The sequence below is a fragment of the Myotis myotis genome, unplaced genomic scaffold (assembly GCF_014108235.1).
Source record: "Myotis myotis isolate mMyoMyo1 unplaced genomic scaffold, mMyoMyo1.p scaffold_m19_p_2, whole genome shotgun sequence".
In the NCBI taxonomy this organism is placed as follows: Eukaryota; Metazoa; Chordata; class Mammalia; order Chiroptera; family Vespertilionidae; genus Myotis; species Myotis myotis.
In genome coordinates, this window is record NW_023416324.1 from 19858195 (window position 1) to 19880349 (window position 22155).

Sequence of the window (22155 nt, forward strand, 5' to 3'; positions counted from 1 at the left end):
ATCAGTAAGTTCTTAGTGCTAATGAAAACTTAAATTTTTTGAGTTTAGCTGAGCCCTAATTATTGAGCCCTTGTTTACACAGTGCTGTGCCATGTGCCAACTGGGCATACAAGAGACATACTGTGTTATGTTTCTTGCTTTCTCATCCCCACTACAAAATGTCAGTCCCAGAAAAATTTTTTAGGAAACTCAACCCATGGTATTTTTGGAATTTGGGCTCTGTCACTAGCTATGTAACCTTGGACAAATTGCTTCTCTGTGCCTGTTTCTTCATCTGTAAAATGGGGGAAACACCACATATGATTGTTATCTATAATAATAAAAGCATAATATGCTAATTAGACCAGATGTCCTTCCGGATGAAGCCACCACAGCAGGGGCCGGGGCCGAGGCAGCCGTAGAGCAGCCGCGGGGCTGAGCCCCTTGCACGAATTTCATGCATCAGGCTTCTAGTAAGAAATAAGTGAACTAGTATATATAAAACACATAGGATATTGCCTAATATATGGTAAGTGCTGCTGCTAGATTATGATGCCTAGCAGTTGAATACATGAAGCCTCCTTGGACCTCATGGATCAGTCTTTTTTTTCTTTTAGTTTAAAATAAATAGGTTTCTTGGTAGGAGGTTTATAGTATATCTTTAGTTTCCATCATCAAGACAATTTTCTAGAGATAAGTGAACTGAAGGACATGGTCTATAGATAGTCTTGTTTCATTTTGAGGTTGGACACCAAAATTGCATATCTCGCCAGCCCTTCTTTGATGATGCTTTGGCAGGAAAATTTTAGTTTGAAATTCTTACGAAGCTGATTTCCCCTCATTGCAACATCCTTTTTGGGAGCTAGAGGGAATGGGGTGCTAGTGATGTGAAAGTAGGGTATAGGAAAGGGGCAGTTTAGAATCAAGACCTTTGATTTTAGCTGGACAAATCTATAGGCAAGGGATTTTCTAATTAGAAATTACTTTCTTGCCGAAACCAGTTTGGCTCAGTGAATAGAGCGTCAGCCTGCAGACTGAAAGGTACCAAGTTCGATTCCGGTCAAGGGCATGTACCTGGGTTGCGGGCACATCCCCAGTGGGAGATGTGCAGGAGGTAGCTGATCGATGTTTCTCTCTCATCAATGTTTCTAACTCTCTGTCTCTCTCCCTTCCTCTCTGTAAAAAATCAATAAAATATATTTAAAAAAAAAAAAAAGGAAGAAATTACTTTCTTAAAGGGGAAATTTATTCCTGATTTATATTTCTTTATCAAGGGAGATTAATATTTTTTATTTCCATATTAGTGAGACCGAACATTTTTTCATTATGTTCCTTGATCACATATTACTTGTATGAATTGCCTATTCATGTCCTTGACCTATTTTTTTGTTTTATATGAGACTTACCGTTGTAGAAAAAGGATATTAAACCTTTGCCAAATATATTTCATATATATTTTTATTTTGTCAATTGTCTTCTTTTATCCTTGGTTGTGCTTTTTTATTTTACTGCACAGAAACTTTTAATGTAATGAATCTATAAATACTTCCTGAAAAGTATTATCTCATTATGGTTAGAGAGAGAATATCTGCTGAGTGCTGCTGAGTGTCATAGTTTATATGTAGACTTATCCATTTAATAAGCATTTTTCCTTACAAATAGGTGATTGATTGTCATAGGATTTGAAGACTCATTGCAAACTAACAGGCCTGAGGCTGTAACATCATAATAATAGCTACTACTTACTGTACATGGGCTGTATGCCAGGCAGTTTGCTATGTCTTTTATGTACTAGTAGAGGCCCGATGCATGAAATTTGTGCAAGAGTAGGCCTTTCTTCCCACAGCTGCCAGCACCGGCTTCCCTCTGGCACCCAGGACCCGGGCTTCCCTCACAGCCCCGGCTTCATCCGGAAGAATGTCCAGTCTAATTAGCATATTACACTTTCATTATTATAGATGTTCCTAATACTCCAAGCTAAATATTACTGTCCCCCACAGTGCCTTAATGAGTAAAGTGGGACTAGAAGAAATGGCCCTGACCGGTTTAGCTCAGTGGATAGAGCGTCGCCTGTGGACTGGGGGGTCCTGGGTTCGATTCCAGTCAAGGGCATGTACCTTGGTTGCGGGCACATCCCCAGTGTGGGGTGTGCAGGAGGCAGCTGGTCAATGTCTCTCTCTCATCAATGCTTCCCACTCTCTCCCTCTCCCTTCCTCTCTATAAAAAAATCAATAAAATATATATTTTTTAAAAATCAATAAAAGAAAGAAAGAAATGAAATGATTTTCCCAGGGTCAAGAACTAGTTCGTGACTGGATTGGAAATTTATCTGCTTAACTTCAAAGTTTATATACCTTTTTTACAAAGGTTGGCTCCTTGAGGCTTTGAATAAATTGGTCGTAAATATTTTTTACCTGAACTTGAAAAGATGGTCTGTTAGAGTGCTTAGTTAGAGTGCTCTTGGTTCCTGAGAACATAGTAGATAAGATAATGAGACGTATGTAAACTAGCTAAAAGGAAGATCTCCGCTGTCTAGGGCAGTGGTTTTCAAAGAGTAATTCCCAGACCAGCAGCATCAGCATCAGCATCACTTGGGCATTTATTAGAAATGCAAAATCTCACCTCCCACTCCAACCTACAGAATCAGAAGCTCTGGGGTTGGAACCCAGCAATCTGTTTTATAATACCTCCAACTGATTATGATGCATGTTAAAATTTGAGAGCCACTGGTCTAGAGAAGTTATTTTGTTTTCTCAAACCGTAATTCTCTTGTGAGCTTCAGCCTAAGTCTCAACCCTTAAGTGCAAAATTAGTATCATCAAATAGTGGCAAAAGCTGAACTCAAAGCAGGTCGTTTTGAGTCCAATTTAATAAGCACTTAAAGCAAGTATACTTTCCTGAGCTATAGTTTTTCATCTCTAAAATAATGTTAATAACATCTCTCTCCATATAAGATAATTTTTTTTTAGAATTAAGGTAATGTGTAAAGTGCTTACTAGCACCTTGCCAGACTGCCAGATAGGTGTTTGAGAAATTGCCTCCAGCAATTTTTCTAGTCAAGCAAAAAGCCCCCACCCCTCTTCCATTCTCAACTTCTCTTGTTTCTTGAATATATTTTGTTATCTTGTGTTCTAGGCCTTTGTATTAGCTATTTCTCTTGGACACCCCCACCTCCCATCCCTCTTTATCTCACCAGCTTCTTACATCTTCAGATCCCTGCTTATAGTTTACTTCCCTTGGAGGGGACTTTCTCTAATCCCCATGCCCCAGTCTCTGTGTGTCACTGCACATATCACAAATTTTGGAATCACCTAGGGCAGATGCAGTCTCTTATATACCACAATATTCTAGGGGACAGTAAAGTTCCTCACACATTGTAGGAGCTAATAAATGTTGAATGAATGAATGGTAGCTGTCTTATTGTTTCATCATCATCACCCAAGAGCAAGTTCCCCTCTCTAGCTTGTAGTTTTTGTGCTGACTGCTTGTGATGATCAGAAATAGATAGTATTAGGACCAGTGCTTGTTTTCTCTTTCTCTGAAAGCTTTGACCTAGGCTGACATGATAGTTCACTGAGCTGCTTTTTAACCACTGATCTCTCTGTCTTGCAGGTGCCTTGGTGGAACTGTGTTCTTTGATGGATCAAGTTCATCATATGCATAACCATCCGCATCCTTCGGACCTCACCATTCGGTGAGTGGGTGATTAAAAGGAGGAGGAAGAGGGTAGAATTTGGCTATAGGAGGAATGTGGTGGGAAGTTGAGGTTATAATTGTTTAAAATCAGAGGTGGAAAGAGAGGAATACAGTATAATGGAATAAGAACTGGACTGACATTCAGGAAACCTGGGTTCTAATACTAGCTTTGCAGTTTTTCATCTATATGATTTTGATCTAATCACTTTTACTTCTCTGGTTCTTGCATCTGTAAAATTAATATGTTGGACTTTTAAAAAATATTTTTATTGGTTTTAGAGAGACAGAGAGAGAGAGAAAGAAATATCAATATGAGAGAGAAACATCAGTCAGCTTCCTCCTGTAACCCCCTACTGGGGATTGAGCCTGCAACCTGGGTATGTGCCCTGACCGGGAATGGAACCAGTGACCCTTTGGTGCACGGAACAATGCTCAACCAACTGAGCCACTCCGGCCAGAGTTCAAAGGGCCTTTCTAGTGCTGAAATCTTATGGATTCTTGATGCAGTGTTATTTTATAGATTTAGTCAGTTACTTTGATCAGCTACCCAGAAACCTTAGAATCATTTTTGACTCCTTTCTCTCTTTCCATATATTTAATCCATTAGCAAATTTTATAAGCACCACATACAAAATATATCCAAAACCTGATCATTTTGCATCATTTTCACCTGGATTATTGCAAATCTAAATCATCTCCTGTTTCTGCCTTTGCCCATCAACTGTTCTTAGCTCAGCAGCCAAAGAGACTCTTTCAAAGCATTAGTCATAAGTTAGATTCTCTTCTTTGCTCAGGATTTTCAAGTGGTTTTTGATTTCCCATCTTCTCATCTTCACGATCCCCTACATCTCCTATAAGGATCATGGCCTAGTCTGACAGCTCATCAGCCTCAGTGCTTTATTCATTCTGCTCTAGTCACTGGCTTCCTTGCTATTTTTCAAGTATGCAGACATTCTCATACTTCAGCCTTTACACTCATTGTTTCCTCTGTAGTTGTCAGAAAAACAATGTAGCGTATTGGCTATTAGATAAATTCTGGTGTGAATTCAAATCCAGGCTCTTCTGCTTACTCCACTGTATAACCTTGAGCAAGTTAGTTAACCTGAGGATCAAGTTTCCTTACGTGTACAAGTTGTTAATGAGAGTGCTTTTCTCATAGGATTGTCATTAGCATGAAATGAGATAAGGTGTTCAAAGAATTCAAGTGCTTGTGTATAGGGCTAGGTAAATGTCAGGTATTATTATAATTATTTTCAACTGTGGCTGTTCCTCATAATCATCTATGGAGATGTCCAGGCTCTGATTATAGGGATTCTAAATCATTAAGTCTGGGGGTGAGGAAGGGGCCAAGAATCTATATCTTTAAAATGTTTCCCAGGTGGGTTATTAGGAACAGCTGGAGTTGAGAGTGGGCTCAGATGATCTCAATGGGTCCTCTTTAGAACCCCAGCCCAGCACATGACTAAAGGAGACTCAAGAAACTCTAAGTCTGTGCTATTAATTGTTCAGTCTCTAAACTTGCAGTGTGATGCTCACATGATGACTTACCTTCTCTGGAAATTTTATTCTAATTTTAACTGCTGTGTCCTGAGCAACCTTGAGCTGTGTCAGACAGGTCCTGTTGGAAGTAGAGCTCTGATGCAAGAATGAAATGTAGATCCTGTTCTAAATGTTTCTAGAGGGGAAAGTATTTTTTTTCCTACTTAGTCATTATTATACATTGTACATTAGGTTTTCCTGGGACATTTGTTACCACATAATACCTGTCTGGGAATTAGGTGGCTTTGGAATTTGGAAGGAAATAGCAATTATAATGTGACTTTTGTATAAAATTTCTAAAATTTTGAGAATTGAAATGTAAAATTTGATTTCTTAAAGTAATGATATTCTTAAAATAGTTGTATACAAAGAGCCATACCAGCTGAAACCATCATCTTTTCTGTTTTTATTTTCTCTCTTGACAGAAACTATGCCCGGTTCCGACAGAAACCTCTGGAAAGATACAGTCTGACTCAGTGGGTTGACAGGAACAAGCGAAGCCACCAGCGGTTCCAGAGTCTCTAAGATATCCAGTACAGTCCGTGTGTCTCACCCCATTAGCAGTGAAGGTCCCTGTCCAGGTCCTGTCCAGTGCAGCATCTCATCTTCTGCTGTTTTGTGCTTGGCAGATTTTGAATTTTATTTTTCACAAGACTTTTATTTAAAGAACTTTTTGCCTTTTGGAAGTGCCCATTGCCGACTTGAAATTTTTTGTATAAAATCCTTCAGGCGTGCGTGTGTGCGTGCGTGTGTTTAAGCAGTGTTAAGATGATACAGTTTTTATTTGTTTCTTTAAATTGAAGGTGGCCACCTCCTGAAAGCCAACATTAAGCCAAAACACCCAGGCTCAAACTAAACACCCATCTTTATGCAGAAGTGAAATCTACTGGTGCCCAAGAGAAATAATCGTTTAATCTTCTGTAAGGAAGAGATTCTTTATCAGGCTGCAAGCCAGTGTTAATTGCTCATGACTTATAAATGGATACAAGTAACTTTTAACACCCCTCTTAATTTTTTATTTGAATCTCTAAATACCTGTCAAAATGTTAAAGTTGGTAATCCAAAATGTTTGAAATAGGATAGATGTCCTGTTGAAAGGACAAATTAAAAGTATAAATCTTCTCTCCTTTTTGTATCTACTATCTGCCTTTATTTTTGGCTTTTATTTCACCCTTTATCAAACTTACTTTGCATAGTAGTGTTTGCAAATCGTATACATCTTAACTTTGACAGAAGACTGCTGACTGAATAACCCATGTTGATTTGTGGTCTTGTAGCTGTCTTCTCTGCCTTTTTTCAAGGATTTGCCTTTTTTTTTACCCAGTGACCACTGTGCTCTCTAGGGTTCGACTGATAAATTCCTGTTAGGCATGGATGTGCCTCTTAAGAACAGTGTCCCTACTGTGTTTACTGAAGAGCTGCTCACACAGGGTCTCCACTCCAGGACAGTCCAAAAAGTCAATGCTATTGAGGCTTCAGTTTCATCTGCTGAGCCCAGACTTTAAGGATGAGATCATGTGCTAGTGAGCTTCCATCCTGTGGGAGAAATGTTGGAGTGGCACTCTTTTGTCTCCGTTATTAGTCAACAAGAGGTGCCTTTAGACCCTGGATGTTATCATCTCATTTGGTCGAACCTCTGATGCACAGTTTCACAGAACTGCTAACATGGGTCTAATATAGTTGTGATTAAGCCTGTGCACAAAAACATTACCTGATCTTAAGGTTTGGTTTTCTAACCCAAGTTGACAGACTGCAGCCCTTTTGATGGATGCCTTAGGAGTTTGCTATTCTTTAAAGACAGCTCTAGACATCTTTCGGGAGATTTTGCAGTCCAGTATTCATGCTGTTGCTCACTCTCTGTGAAAGTTGTACATAGTTGCTGTAGCACAGCCTGTGATACTGGCTAGCTGCCTCTCTCTGGTTTTGTTGTTTCATCAGCCCATCTTTGTGAGTAACCCATCTTAAACATCCTTCCCTGCTTTAGAAACTGACTTGGGAAAAGCTTGGTCATTCATGCCACCAATAACTTTAGATGGATATCCTTAAGTATTTATTGTTTTTATCTGGTTAAGGATTCTCTTTTCCTTGGACATTTGGTTTAATTCTGAGACCAAAATGCTAAAAAGTTATGTGCAAAGGCAAGAGTCAAATCTATTTTTTCAGTTATCATTTAATATGTCAGTCACTTCTCCAGGTTTTCTTAAATTAGGTTGATAGAGTGAGACAAGCAAAAATCTATCTACCTTTGGAACCACAGCATAGCTAAAATTAATCATAGCTGGAATAACTAGCATTGCAACTGCCTAGGGCCCCGTAGATAACCCAAGTTCTGAAGAGACAGTGTTTTGCTTAGGCCAAAATCTAGGACTCATGTTCCTACCTTCCTGCTACAAAAGGGTTTAAGCCTGAATCTGTAATGGGAGCATCGCCTTTGCCAAATCATATGAGTGACAGGTTAACTATAAAATGTGACAATCACATTTCCTCTTTGCTCAAATAATTCTGTTTTTCCAAAGCTTTAGCAGCTTAATTAAATCTGTTGGACTGGAGGAGGAGAGAACTGTTCTCTAGCAGTTAACATAATATTCTTCAAGGAGAAAAAAACAGCCAAAGAAAACTCATTATTAGGCATGCCCGCCTTAAAGAAGCTGGTGGGTAAAATCTGGAGTTTTAATATGTTTTTAAAGATGCACATCTATGTTAACATACATTTAACTGCCTACCTACCTTTCTTCAGCCAGGATGACATTCTCACCACAGGGGTATTGATGAAGCAGAGTAAAAATGTGCTTATGTAGTTTACTTAGAGGTAAAGAGCCGGAAATAACCTGCAATTTTGCATCTAATGCAGGTCCTGCTTTGAGTTTTTGTCAGGATCAGTTATGAAACAAGTTTGGTGCTTCCTCTTTATCATGGTTTTTCCCTTGTAGCAGTTGTGTTTAATGTCATTAAAAAGAAATAAAAGTTCTTGTCAGTGGCATATGTACTGTGACCGTCTGTTGCAGGCTTTGAAGGAGAGTTCCTTCCTCCTTTGCGTAGGTAGGTTAGTGGGGTATAGGAGGGGGTGGCAGTTAGTAGAATGTGGTGCTGGGGAGGCGGGGGTGCATGCTCCCTATTCTTTTGAGGGTAAATTACAGTGTTGAAAAAGGTGTCCCTGCAGCTAAGAAATGTTGAAATTGATTGGGATTTGCAGGTACATATAGTGCATGTCAGGGGGCTGACACTGGGAGAGCCTGAAATATCACTGGGCTGCTGTTTTTGCAGAGGGGAAAAGGGCTCAGCCTGCTCAGACAGACATTGCCTTGCATTCCTCCCCATGTTTGTGTTTGACCTCTGTGCCTCTGCCACTCCAGAGTTAGCCCTGATTAAGGAGGAAGCTGAACCATCCTGGGACATTCTCCCTTTGAAAGGGATGTGAAGTCAGAATTGATAGTGCAAAATTAAAGCTTGTTCTTCTCCAGAAATTGACTGTTCCTAGAACCTGGGGTGAAGGTTGGATAAATATGGGTCGATGTGGGAGACACAGTGTTCCTTAGATCCTTTCCGTGAGCCTAAGCTTCTTAGTACCCTTCTTAGGAACAAGGATGAAAGGGAAGGCAATAAGAGCTCGGCACCTAGATTAGCCAATGCTTTTTAAAATTCAGCTCCTACTGAGAAAATAAGGGGCAACATGTTTGGACAGGCTTTCTGAGCTGCTGTTCTATAAATTTCATCTAGTATATATTTTACAGTCCAAGTAGAAGGTTCAATATAAATTTGCTAAGTACTCAGCTGTTTGATATTGTTTGAGTCAGAGGTGCTTCTGACTTGTACATACCTATTTTGTTCCTGTCAGGTAGACAATCCTTAGTCCAGGAATTGCTCATTTCCTTTTCACAAGGTATGACCGTAGGTTTCAAAGGTTTCAGGGACCAGACTGGATTCTCTGGAATGGTGGTGTCCCTTACCCTCCGTTTGTTTTATGTTATGGAAAAGTGAGGAGAAAGACAAATGGACCTTCTCGAAAATGGGCTCATTCTGTAACCATTCTTTAAAACATTCTCCTCTTTTGAGCTTTTACAGAAAGAAAAAACCCCAAGCACCTAAAACTAGAAAGCTGAGTTCCTTGCTCTTCTGGGTATTGTCCTGCTTTCTGAGAGTAAACAATTATTTCTAAGCTGATTCTAAGGTATGCTTGGCGTTGTATGCCTAAGCACCTGTCAGGAAAAAAATTCCCTTCCACTTGGCACAGGAAGTATCAGCTGGTCAGTGGTGGAATTCCTTAATGAACAAGCTCCTGCCTTGTCAATCCTCCCCACCTGTCTTCCCCCTGTGACAACTGGGACATGCCATAGACAGAAAATCTGACCCTCCCTAGCACCCACTGAAAAGGCAGTGGGCCCTAATTGATTTAGCACATTGGCGGACTGAAGGATCTCAGTTTCGATTCCAGTCAAGGGCACATGCCTGTCTTGCGGGCTCCATCCCCAGTAAGGGGCATGCAGGAGGCAGTTGATTAATGATTCTCATCATTGATGGTTTCTATCTCTCCCTTTCTGAAATCAATAAAAATATTTTTTTTAAAGAGAAGGGGGTGGAATGTAATCATTTGGACAATCTTCAAAGCAGTCCATGGGATAGTCATGAAATGTATCATTAAGGAACTCTTTGTATACAAAGATTCCCGTCAATTTAGCTTTAAGTAGCTTGATGAGATTGGAGCTGGGGGTGGGGGTGGGGATAGTATCCATTTACATAAACAGTTTGTTGGAGGCTACTTAAAAAACTGACAAATAGGTTTAAAGAAGGTGAGAAAGTAGAAGTCTGAAACGTGATGTTTGGTGAGATTTTACATATTTCTGTAAAGGGTTGAATCAGAGATCTTAAAAGTGGATTCTAGAGGAGGCCCATACTGAAAAGCTAGTGGTTGAAGGGACAGGATTACAAGGAGAAAAGGGCTCCTGCCCCCATGAAAACAGTCCACAATCCTTCCCTAAATTCTGGGGTTTCCCTCTTGTTCCTGTGAGGAAGCCCCTTAGCTCCCAGTCTAGGTGGTGAATGGGGTCTGACAGTTGAGGAAACCAAGGCCCACTCCCGATCCCACCCTCAAGTAACTGGTCTGAGGCGTTATGTGTTATATGTATTATAAGGTGGGGTCTCCTGCCTCTCAGCCCTGCATTCCCTCCCACAGGCCAACTGTGGTCTGCAGTCAGGTCTCAGCCTCAGAATCAGCAGTGAGCAATCTGTGGATGTATGTGAGTGGTGAAGAGACCACTTCCCAAGTCAGCTGTAGGGTTCTGTGCAACTACAGTTGATTCAGGAAAAGCTCAGTCATTAAAGAACTTGGGGGTGTAGGTAGGTAATTAAAGGCAACAGAGTTTAATGCAGGACTGTTGTTTGTTTTTCTCCCTTCACACCCTCAGCTGATGTACTATAGGCACAGATAAGAGGGAGACGGGAAACTCCCACTAGCAGTGCTTCCTGAGCCCACAACTTCTACACCTGATGCTGACTTGGGGGCTTCTCCATCACTTGGCACTATGTGAGCACAGAGGACCTGGGAAGTACCTCTCAGGTTTGGCTTAGGGTTCTGGGTGCTAACCGACTTCCCACTGAGCCTCTAAGACCTGCCTGCTTTTGTTCTCAGAACCTTCCAGAACAGCCTTCCCTAAGCCCGATCACCAAGTTCTTGCTGGTTCTGACCGAAATGTTCGAGGTGCCCCATTTAATGGTTTGCTCTTTGGCTAATGGCACCATTACTCTACCTTTCAGCCTGCTGTTGGGATCATAAGGATATTCCTTTAACAGTCTAGAACGGCATGCTGTGATTACTGAACCGCAGCAGGCAGCTTTGCAGTTCTTCACTTCTCTGCTCACCCCTGGGAGAAACAGACTGCATTCCTTTGGCCAAGGAAAGCACCCACCCCATCCAAGGGGAAAACCCTTTGTTTTAAAAACTGAGCACCAGCCTGCATACCTATGTGGTGAGGCAGCCCAAGCTTGGTTTAGGGTACGGGGGCGGGGCTCAGTAATAGGATGATGGAGCAGCTATTTTCTCCTCCTACACGTGCACCCCCATCTGTTCGAGATTTCCCTTCCAACTCCAGCTTGGCAGGCAGGCATGTCCCTAGGAAGCTGCAGGCCAAAATGGAGAGAGAGAACTGAGTGGCTGCCAACTGCCAGAAAAAGAGGGCAACATTTGGGCATTTACCAGGAGACAAGGATGTGCCTTTTCATTTGTCTTTTTATTTTACATTTAAAAAGTGGTTATTGCTCTAACTGGATCAGAGGTAAGGACCTCTCTCCCCTAAGGAGCCTTGGCCTTGCAGCCCCATTCAGCAGGGATGGAAGTCACAAGACAATGAGTGAAGCCTCATGCCCTCCCATGAGGAAGCCCTTAGTGTTGCTGACATCTGCCTTTACCCTGTCTCTCCTCCCTCCCTGTGTTCCACACTCAGAAGTGGTGGCCGACCCAGCCCTGAGAGCTCTTGTAGACCGGAAGGAAGGGTGGTCACTGGGTGATGGCTTTCAGCTCTCTGGCTTGGGGGCTATTGCTTATTCAGTTCAACAGGTATTCAATGAGCACCTACTGTGTGCCAGGCTTGTGCTAGGCGCAGTGCTCCCAGACGCCTGTCCATAGCCACCACTGGAAGACACAGAGGTCCTTCTCTTCTGTGCAGGCATTCAGCTGCCACAGCTTGTCAGTCCTAGGGAAGGGTCTGCCTTCCCTTATCAAGCACCAGTTTTTTTTTGTTTTTTGTTTTGTTTTTTACCAGAAAGGGGCAGTGGAGAAAGACCTGTCACCTCACACCACACAGGCTCTAGGGAAGGACATGAGGACCCTGGGTAGCTTTCACAGAATCCTGGATGAGATGGCAAGATATGGAGACCCCAGAGGCCACGACTGCTCTGACTGAATGGCTCATGCCTGCCTTCTGGCAGCTTCCACCACAGCGTGGTGATTTAGCAGCCTTCAGGATGTCCCACGGGAACGTGCCTTTCAGTTGTCCAAGTCAGCACTGTTACAACTCCAAGAGGCTTTCCTAATGAAATGGGGCCAATACCTTCCAGGTATCTTTCCTGCACTTTCTTCTTAAAACCCCAGACGGATAGTCTTACAGTCAAAATAAGGGCCAAAGAAGACAGAAGATGCAGGCAACCAGCTCGGGGAATCTCTATGGCCCTCTGGAATGAAGCCCTTCAGTTGTGTTTTCCAAGAGACAAAACAGATAAATCTCACACACACACACAAAGTTGTGCATCGCACCACAAACAAGTCCTTAATGGCTGAATCCAGAAAAGGCTCCACGGCAGCCACGCCCCTGCCCGGCAGGCAGGCCCATGGCTTCCCTGACGGTTCTTGGTCTGAAAGGGCTTAAGTCAGTCTCGGTGCTTGTCATCTCCCAGCAGCTTTGTGCATCTTCTCAGAGAGGAAGGCCGTCCAGGAGACGCGAGGAGGCAGAAAGAAGGCCGTGTCTCATGCAGCTTTGCCTTTTCCAGAATGGGGCCAGGCCTCAAGTTTTGTGGCTTGTTTATTTTTTTGCAGAATTTGGGTTTGTAGTTCAGTCTCCTTCACCAGACTAGGACATCGGAGAGAGAGAACTGTGCAGCTAGCCGTGCCTCCCCCTCCAGTGTAGCCCTCCCCCTTCCTGTGCCCGTGGACCTGGGGACCAGCAGAGAAGAAAAATGAAATCTTTCTCCCTGTAGACAGGTAGTCACGCTTCGATGATGTTCACCAAGAGCTTGTTTGGAAACTGGGAGGAAGAAATGAGAGAAGCGGCCAGGGCTAATTGAATAGACTTCTCGCAAGGTTGGAAACAGAGGACACGAGAAGGAAGGGAGCAGCAGGGCTGCTGCCGGAAAGCCAGGCTCTTGTCCCCTGTGGAAGGAATGGAGTAGCCCTGCCCGCATGTCTTGTCTCTGCCGTCGCAAACCCAGCCTTCGGCCTCACTCAGCTGAATGGCCAAGTCTGGGTCCTGGACCCACTGCCCCCGGACCCCGTCCACCCCCAGCAGAGCCATCCTGCTGGCTGGTTCTCACGTCCTGCAGATCTGCCTCTCAGCGCAGCCTCAGCCACTGACATTGTTGAGGTGCTTCTGGAGATGGGGGTTAATAAGAGGCTTCAGGAAAATGCGCCAGAAAGAGTGAAGCCAAGAGAGAGGACAGTAAGCCAGAGGGTGCAAGGAGATGGAGGGAGGAGGAAATGTAGAGAGGGCCAGATGTTGTTGGATATCATCGCCTGAACCATGAGATCCTCTCACATTCTCTACTGTCTTCTGAGCTGCTCAGAGCCAGCACTGAAAAGGTTTCATATCTGTTTTACACAAGAGGAAATGAAGGTACAAAGAGGTGAAGCGCCTGCCCAAGGTCACAGCACCACAGCTGCAGGAATGAGCTCAAAGCCCATCTCTTCTTGTCCCACACCAACCAAGAGTTCTGCCCTCCCTATTCACTGCCCCCCTTTAACCCCCACTGGCCCCTGGCACCCTGCAAAAGGAGAGGATCCAAAATCAATTTGCAGTGTCCCCTGGGTCACAAAGGCAGCAGCCAAGCTTGGCTCTGCCCAGCTGTAGCCATGCCAGACCCTGAGCTGACCCCTCTGCAGTCCAGGGACTCCCAGTGCCTGAGCCATGGGGCCACCCACCCAGGTCCAACCCCACCCTCACCTTGCTGCGGAGAAGCCCCCCGCCTTGGTGCTCTGGTGTGCTGGTTTCTGACGCACTCTTGGTTTTTTCCTTGTTGTTATTGGGCTCATTGTCCTTGATAATGTCATACTGGCGGCAGAAGAGGACAATGACGCCTGGGGGACAGGGGAAAGAGTCAGAGTCCTTGCCCACCTGCTCCCTTGCCCTGAGCCCGTGCTGAGCTCCTGTTAGGTACCGAGCTCCAGATGGTCTCTCACCTGCACTACTGCCACAGCCTGCCTTGGCCTCTGGCTCCTGTGTCCACCTGTCCCCTGACCATCCCCGTCACTGCTGCTGGATTGGTCTTCCTACAACATGCGTTTGATCATGTCTCCTCCCTTCCCTTCTTTTAAACCTCTGAATCCTCCCCCTTTCCGTTAGGGGAAAACAGAAACAACAGCGTTTGTTGAGCACGTGCCAACCTGTGCTGTGACTGACATATTCCAGCTCACGGAGTCCTCATAGTACTGAGGGTCCCTATGGCCCTCCCCAGGTGAGAGTGAGGACACTGATGCAGAGCTTAGGGGACTTACTCAAGTCGCTCTGGGGTGCAGCTGGGGTGTGCACCCGGGGCCTGCACTCTGTGAAATGTTTATTTTATTGAACTAATACATGATGAGCATAATAAGCTTTTTTGAAAGTTGGATAGTATTAAGGCAGCCAACTCCAATTCTTGTTTTCCCCATTTTTACCTCTATGCTTGATTTATAGTAGTTATTTCCTGCCCTATCTGTTTTAGATATTATCTCTTGACTTCCCACCATGGCAGTGTCGGGTGGTCAGGGTGGCCTCTGGCCGGAGACAGTACTCTGCATCCTCAGTTCTTGTCTTCTTGTAGGGGCGAACTCACATGAGACAACAAGCAGGCGGGAATGTATTTGCAGAAAAGGAATACACTCAGATATTGTCTGAGCAGGCAACTCAGCCACCAGAAACCAAACCAAGTACCCTGCTTAGTTGGGGTTTGGGGTATACCCTTAAACTGGAGTGCACCTAAGTAAGTCTCTCCCTCCCTTATTTCTCAAAAACAGTATCTTCAAGTTATAAGGCTCCTCCCCCAGGTATTAGGCCACCAGTTAGACCGCATCCTGGAGGGGCTCTAGCTCTTCTCACATAGGGGCCTGCCACCTCCATCGTCTAATTGTGGCGTGTCATGTCTCACACGTATCCTCTCCAAGCCCTAGCTGCCTTTCCCAGCTCATATCTTTTGAGCTGCCTCCTCTAACAGTAGATAAGGCCTACCAACTCCCCCTGCTTCCTTCCCCATCACCCTAACAGAATTACATGACAATTTTGGGTTCGTTCACTATGTTTATATTGTTATGATTACATAAAAACTATGTGCCAAGTCTAATAAAGCATCATAAGCAAACCTCCTCTTTTGTATAACCCTTTTCCCCTAAGTGCCTGTTTTTCTATGAGCCTATGGGAGCTCCCTCTCCCCCCACCCCCCAAATTCTTCTACCTGAGAGAGCCTGCCCCTCACCTACATGCTAACACGGCTTAGGCATGTTCAAGTTCCTCCACACAGACTCCAGCACTTCACAACCTCGCCATCCTTTACTCCCCCACTTTCTACCTTCTTTCTTGGGTCACAGCTGCACTGAGCCAACTGAGCTTAATTTGTTTCTTGAACACACTGTGCCCAGAACACCCTCCCTTTTTTTGGCTGCCAGGTGAACTCCTATTCACCCTTCAAAGCTCAAATCCGCCGAAACCGGTTTGGCTCAGTGGATAGAGCATCGGCCTGCGGACTGAAAGGTCCCAGGTTCGATTCCGGTCAAGGGCATGTACCTGGGTTGCGGGCACATACCCAGTAGGAGATGTGCAGGAGGCAGCTGATCGACATTTCTCTCTCATCGATGTTTCTAACTCTCTATCTCTCTCCCTTTCTCTCTGTAAAAAATCAATAAAAATATTTAAAAAAAAAAAAAAAAAAAAAAAGCTCAAATCCTATGTTACTGCTCTTTCTGTTTTTCCTGTTTTCTACTCCTAGCCCCAGAGTTAATTCCCTCTCCGCTGCTCCCATACACAGTCCTATTATAGCACTCATCTCATTGAATTACAGTTAACACGGGCCTGGCTTCTCCCAGACTTGCTTGCAAGCATGAGGCTCCTCTTAGCCATAGTGGTAGCACTACCTGGAATACACTGTCTGGAATGTAGCACTATGTACAATGAAGTGGCTGTTCAGAAAACGCTGATTGAATACAAAAATGAAATTTGATCTTTATCCTCAGGGAGCTTACAGATAAGTGGAAAAGAGAGAGAGAGATAAGCCCAACTAACTTATCTAAGAAGGGCTGACGAGAGGGGCAAACAGTGTGCTTGGAGGCATCGTGGCAGGAATGACCTAGTGCAGTGATGGCGAACCTATGACACGCGTGTCAGAGGTGACGCGCGAACTCTTTTTGGTTGATTTTTCTTTGTTAAATGGCATTTAAATATATAAAATAAATATCAAAAATATAAGTCTTTGTTTTACTATGGTTGCAAATATCAAAAAATTTCTATATGTGATATCGCACTAGAGTTAAGTTAGGGTTTTTCAAAATGCTGACACGCCGAGCTCAAAAGGTTCGCCATCACTGACCTAGTGAATGGGCTGGGGAGGTTATGTGGAGGCGGTCTCAGAGCCGGTCAGGAGGAGTAGGTTAAGAGTGTGCCCCCACCCGGAGCCTGAGGGAGGGGGAGAGAAAATATGCTTATGGTCCTCCAAGGCAACTCGATATGCTATTTTTTTGGTGAGGGCTGAGTTAGAGAAGGGATGGGATCTGGTCCCCAGAACTGTCCCAGGCAGGACTTAGAAACTTCTGACCTCTTAGCTCTCTCCACGTCCCTTACCCTTCCTTTCTGTGAGAGAAGGGGTCTGGTCAGGTCCTCCCCTCCCCAGGTTAAGTGAAGAAGGGCTGGGAGGCCAGACTCACCGGCCCACATGAACAGGACCACGACGATGATCAGCACCTCGCCTGTCTGCAGCTGCTGGTTGCGCCCCATCTCCTTCATGGTCACCTCATCTGTGGGGAGAGAGACACGAGGTCTGGGCTCCTTTCCTCCCCCAGCCACTCCTCTGTGGCCAAGTCCAGGAAATTAAGCGCTTCTCTCGATATTGGTGCCCACATACGTAACGAAAAGAGGTTCTAGAACAGGCTGATGGCTACTCGGGGTCGCAGTGATAAGGCAACCCAAAATAAGTGTTTATATACCCATTGTATTGGGTCACTAGAGTGACCTCCTCTCTCTTAGGTACTGCTATGAGGAGGGGGAGGGGGGGTATGGGAAATTAGTGCTTTCTTCAACCTCCTACTTCTCTGGCCTGACCAGCCCTCACCCCACCACACTCCATCCCTTCCTAACAGTGCCCGGGCCTGCCTTTGTTCTTGGAGGCCATCTTCTCAGCCTCCCGCGGCGTCTTGAAGAGCACTGGCTCGCTAGCCGGACTCTGGCCCTGGATGGAGATGGCTTGCACGTGCACGATGTATTCCGTGTCCTCCTCCAGGTCCCAGAGGGCGCAGGAGCGGGTGGTGGTGTTCACCTCCTGGATGAAGCGCAGCATCCGCACGTCCTTCTTCTGCCAAAGCAAGAGCCAGCCCAGTGTTTTCAGTGCCCAGTCACCACCCATCTGCCACCTCTCCAGCAGCAATAGCGGGCTCACCTGGCTACCATGCTAAGCCCTTTGCAGACATAATCTTACTTACGCATTCCACCATCTCTGCAGATATCCTTATCTCTATTTTACAGATGAGGAGACTGGTAGAGGGTGAGGGAAGTTGCCCAAAGCCACACATTTCGTGAGAACTGGGGCCAGGTCCAAGTCCCAGGTTCCGAACAAAGGCTCCAGAGCCCTCCCTCACTGACAGATCCCCTCTGGGGCCCCCTTTTAAGCCATAAGTGCAACTTTTCTGCCAGTCTGTCCTGAGCCTCAGTCCTTTTCTTTCTCCTCCCTCACCCACCAACATCTTCCCTCCCAGAGGGTTACCTGCTGAGAGATGGCAAATCCGATGACAACCTCATCCTCCAGGACATCCCAGCTCACCACCGCGGAGTTGGCCTTGAGGTGCCTGACAGTGACATTCACTGGGGCGGAGGGGCTGTCTGGGGTTGGGGAGGCACCTGAGCCTGAGCACCCCCTGCGGCGAGGCCCAGGCCCACTGTCTCATGAGTGAACCTGGGGGAGGCCGTGCAGTGGGGGAAGGAAGAAACCAAGGCCTCCCTGGGATTGGCACATGGACCTCCGTTCCTTGGTGGGTTGCAGGGCCAGGCTGGAGAGGCCCCAGGCTCCTTGTGTCCAGGATGGGAGCCCCAGATGCCCACAACTGGCCCTACCAGGGGTGCAGGCTAAAACTGAGGGGCCTGGGCCAATAGCATATCTAATAGAGGAACATTAAGAGGTGAGGGGCCAGGGGTGGGGGAGACCTAGGTGGCCAGGGTTCAAGAGCTGAAGGTTAGTCTGATGAAAAGCAGTCAAGAGCAATCCCCGGCCAACGCTCTTTCCACAGTACTCACTGCAGTGTCAAGTGCGTGACCTTGAGGACGGGGAAAGCCCACAGGTGGAGAAGAACCAGGCTGGGGGGAGCCCTGGGGTGGGAGTTAGGGTCCAGGGAGGAACCCTCGGTGTTGTGGTGACCCAGGCAGAAAGAAGCCTGCGGAAGGGCCTCTGTGAGCCCCAAGAGGCAGGTGGTGAGGTGACAGGGGAAGATGGGGTCACTCGGAGCAGGGCCCCTCAGCCGAGAATCAAGAGTACAGGGTAGGTAGGGCCTTCTGGATGTGGGAAGAGGATGAAAGGGCGTCTGTTGAGAAGGGAGTAGGAGGAAGTGATGGGGGCACAGGGTCAGGGGAGGAAGACCCTTCCAGGACAGGGGCAATGGAGTCGCAGCCTCCATATCTCACAGGGGGCGGGTGCTGACGGGAAGATCTGAGCACGAGCAACCCCTCACCCCACAGATGGGTGGACCGAGGCCCAAGGGGAGGCAAAGCCAGACGTGGGCCGGGAGAGAGACAGGGGGACATAGACAGGTGGTGGCAGACACAGATCCAGAGGACAGACAGGAGGGGTATGAGAGGCAGACACAGAGATGGGAGCGTGAGTGAGACAGCAACGAGGCACGAAGAGATGGAGAGAGGGAGAGATGAAGGCGGCAACAGCAGCCAGATGGGAGGCTGGGCGAGGACGAGGCCAGGCCCCACGGGACAGCCCAGGTGCCGACAGCACCGGGCTCAGGGGCCACCGTGGCCCACCCGGTGCCTGGGTGCCAGTCCCTATCCTCACTGGGACCCCACGGTGCCCCCTCCCTCTCCGACCTGCAGAGTTGGCCTGCAGGGCTTTGGGGACAGGGAGGAGGCCCAAGGTGGGGGATTGGTGTCCTCAGCTGCTCCCCGGCCAGAGAAGGGGGCTAGGGACCCGAGGCAAAGGCTTGGGCTCAGGGCAATGGTGTGAGGGGACTGAGGTCACAAGACCCTGTCCCCCAGGGCTGGGGTGGCCGGGAGGGGTTTGGGGGCTGGAGGAAGGGTTTGGCGGTCAAGAAGGCCGGGAAGAGGCGGGGGGTGGCATTAGGGAGCAGTGAGGGGAAGGACCGGGTCCCAGGAAGCGGGGGAGGGAACTGAGGACTCCCGCCCCCCTCCCCCGGGCCCGGGCCCCCTTACCCGCCTGCACCAGCGCGAGGCAGACGCAGCCCAGCCACAGGCGGAGCGCGGCGCGGGGCGGCCCGGGGTGCATGGCGGCGGCTCCGGCCGGCCGGCGCGGGGCGGCGCAGGGGGACGCGGCTCTGGCGCCCGGCGGCCGCTGGCGCCCGCAATCCGGCCCGCGGCCCGCCCGGCCCGGCCGCCCCGCGCCGCCCCGCGCCGCCTGCATGTCGGTTCCGCGGACAGCGACTCCCGCGCGGCGGCGGCAGCAGCGGCGGCGGCCGCGTCCACGTCGGGCGCCCGGGGGGCGGGGCGCCCCAGCTGCGGGGAGACGCGCGGGGCGGGGTGAGGGCCGAGGGCGCCCCGCCACCCCTGCTCCCCACTCGGCCGGCAGCCAGATCCGCGGGGCTCGCCAACTGGCCGCTCCCCCCCTCTCGCCGGTGCAAGAGCGCAAACGGGCTCCTCCGCGCCCACCGGGCTCAGCCCCAGCCTCGCTGTCCCTCCTCCCGCTCCCCCGCCCCCCACACAGCCGGCCGCCTCCATCGCTGCCCTTTCCCCAGGGAGGACAAGTGCTGTGCAGATGCCCCTCCGTGCCTCTCCCACCCTTTGGCCTTGGGGGTCTCCACCCTCGCCCCAGACCCGAGGCCTTGCTGGCTGGGGCAGAAGTGAGCTGAGGGGAGTTATCGCAACAGGGTGGGGTACTATAGAGTGCGGGGTGAGTGCTGGGTGCATACAGTAGGTGCTCAGTGTTTCCCGTGCGGCCAGGGAGAGGGGCTCTGACTCACTGGAGCTGACCGCTGAGAAGGTAAAGCTCGCTGACCCTGCCAGGCCTCCCCCTTCTCCGGCTCCGTAAGGAGAGTGAGCAGGAGCATCTGCTTCCCAGGTGCCAGACACTGTGCAAGGGCTTTGCTCGCATATGGCACTTGCTTCTCACCTGTAAGGCCTCTGCTGTTCGAGTGACTTTTGCGGGGGGGGGAGGGGGGGGCGCAGACTGCAGCCTGCAGAGGTTACTCGACTCGAGGACCCACGGCAGAGCCAGGCTTTGAACACAGGCTGATCTGATTCCCAAACCTGTGCTTGACACGACTGTCGCCCCATCTAAGCGAACTCAGTCACTTTGGGATCCCTGGGATCCTAGAATTTGCTCGTGCCAACTCCTTCCTACCCAGAGAACAATCTGGAACAATCTCTTCCCAAGAGCAGGGTGAGGGAGGAGTGGCTCCAGTCTCCCCGCCCCCCCCCCCCCCCCCATTCCGGCAGGCTGAATGCTGTGAGCAGTGAATGAGCTAATGACTCTAAAGTGCTCTGGAGCCAGGGCAAGCAGCCACGGTTAATAAAAGGGCTGGATGACCCCTCCCTCATTACCTCCGGACACCCATATCCCCATTACAGTCCCTACCTCAGTCCCACACACCATTCTACCCAATCCACTTCTTTTCTGATCTTGGAGCACCAGGCACCCAAGCACCCGGCACCCACCATCCTGTCCCAAAGGATCTCTGAACCCCAGACAGCCAGGGAAACTTCCACCCCCACGCAGGCACTCTGCACCCGGAGTCCCTAAGAAACAGGCTGAGGAGAGAGGCACAGGCCAGGGCCCGAGGGGCCCTGACACGGAGGGGCCACCCATCTCCCCCCACTGTCCGACAGGAAAGGCCTTCTGGTCTCCCAGAGGCCCCTGGAAGGGCTAACCCTCGCAAGGGGACACCTTGCCAAGTTACCCCACAGAACCATCTTCAAGACCTTCCCCGCTCCCCTTTAGATGGAGAAACTGGGGTCCGAGATGGAAAGAGCTTGGTGCAAATCCGCACAGTGAGGCAGGAGCAGCCACAGAGCCCTCCTCCAATCTCACCCCAAGGACTCCGTGCGCCGCCTCCTTTCTGCCTGGCCTCCTGGGGAGGGGCTCAGGGGGTCTTGCCGGGCAGCGGGATGTACCTGGCCAGCCCCTCAGCCCCCCAGGCCTGCCCTGCTTGGCCGCTGACCCTCCCCCGCCCCATCTGCTTCCTCAGCCACGTACCTTGTCCTCGGGTAAGTCTCAGTTGGGACCCTGGTGTCCAGAGGGCAGCCCCCTGGCCAGTCTGTTTGGTGGGATAGGAACCTGGGAACCAGAGCACCGCTCTCTGTCCTTTATCTCTTCTCTCTCTCTTTTTTGTTTTTTTCTTTCTCTCTTTTTCTCCTTTCTCTTTTCTTTCTCTCTCTGGCAGCTGCGTTCTGCCCCGCCCCACCCGGCCCCGCCCCACCAGCTGCAGCCGGGCCCCTAGGGACCCCCTCACCCACCAGGCAGGAAAAGACAGCCCGGGGCCTGCGGGAGCAACTGGAGTCTCCTTAGGTCTCCTCGCAGGAACCAACAGGAAGGAGAGGGGTTAGCTAGAGGTCACAGAGCCCACTCCTGTCCCTGCTGAGAAGAGGAGGGAGGGACACACAGGGTCCTAGTGGGGTCTGGAGTCCAGTCCAGCGCTGGAGAAGAGGCGGCCTCGGCGCCACCTGCTGGTACATCCAGGTATAACCCCAGGTAGATATAGGGCATTGGGAGGGGGAGATGGCTGAGTCTGAGAGTTTGAGAGCGTTGGGGAAGGGTTGCTGGAGTTGGGACAGGAAAGACGGGGAGGATTTGGAGAGTTGTGGATGTGGGGTGCAACCTTCCCAGAGCCCATGA

The 22155-nt window shown here is 48.6% G+C and overlaps 2 protein-coding genes across 4 annotated transcripts in view; one reads left to right on the forward strand and one right to left on the reverse strand.

The window, feature by feature from the left end:
* Positions 1 to 8191, forward strand: part of LOC118676051 (S100P binding protein) — a 33941-nt gene extending 25750 nt beyond the window's left edge. Inside the window, exons 6-7 of the mRNA XM_036349330.1 lie at positions 3592 to 3673; positions 5640 to 8191. Coding sequence (XP_036205223.1) covers positions 3592 to 3673; positions 5640 to 5739 — 182 coding nt within the window. The 3' untranslated portion in view covers positions 5740 to 8191. The remainder of the gene's footprint in view (positions 1 to 3591; positions 3674 to 5639) is intronic.
* A 3228-nt stretch (positions 8192 to 11419) lies between these two features.
* Positions 11420 to 21667, reverse strand: FNDC5 (fibronectin type III domain containing 5). 3 transcript variants are annotated; one of them, XM_036349333.1, is made up of 7 exons: positions 21517 to 21667; positions 19521 to 19820; positions 17857 to 17972; positions 17250 to 17448; positions 16805 to 16894; positions 13860 to 13993; positions 11420 to 12773 (listed from the first exon to the last, which is right to left on the reverse strand). In XM_036349333.1, exons 2-7 carry the CDS (start codon positions 19726 to 19728, stop codon positions 12756 to 12758), a joined length of 765 nt encoding a protein of 254 aa, XP_036205226.1. In that variant the 5' UTR covers positions 19729 to 19820; positions 21517 to 21667; the 3' UTR covers positions 11420 to 12755. The 3 variants fall into 3 exon arrangements, with proteins under 3 accessions (XP_036205226.1, XP_036205227.1, XP_036205228.1); XM_036349335.1 differs by lacking the exon at positions 11420 to 12773 and adding an exon at positions 12994 to 13507 and having other exon boundaries at positions 21517 to 21663; XM_036349334.1 differs by lacking the exon at positions 21517 to 21667 and having other exon boundaries at positions 19521 to 19855.
* Positions 21668 to 22155: the final 488 nt, after the last annotated feature.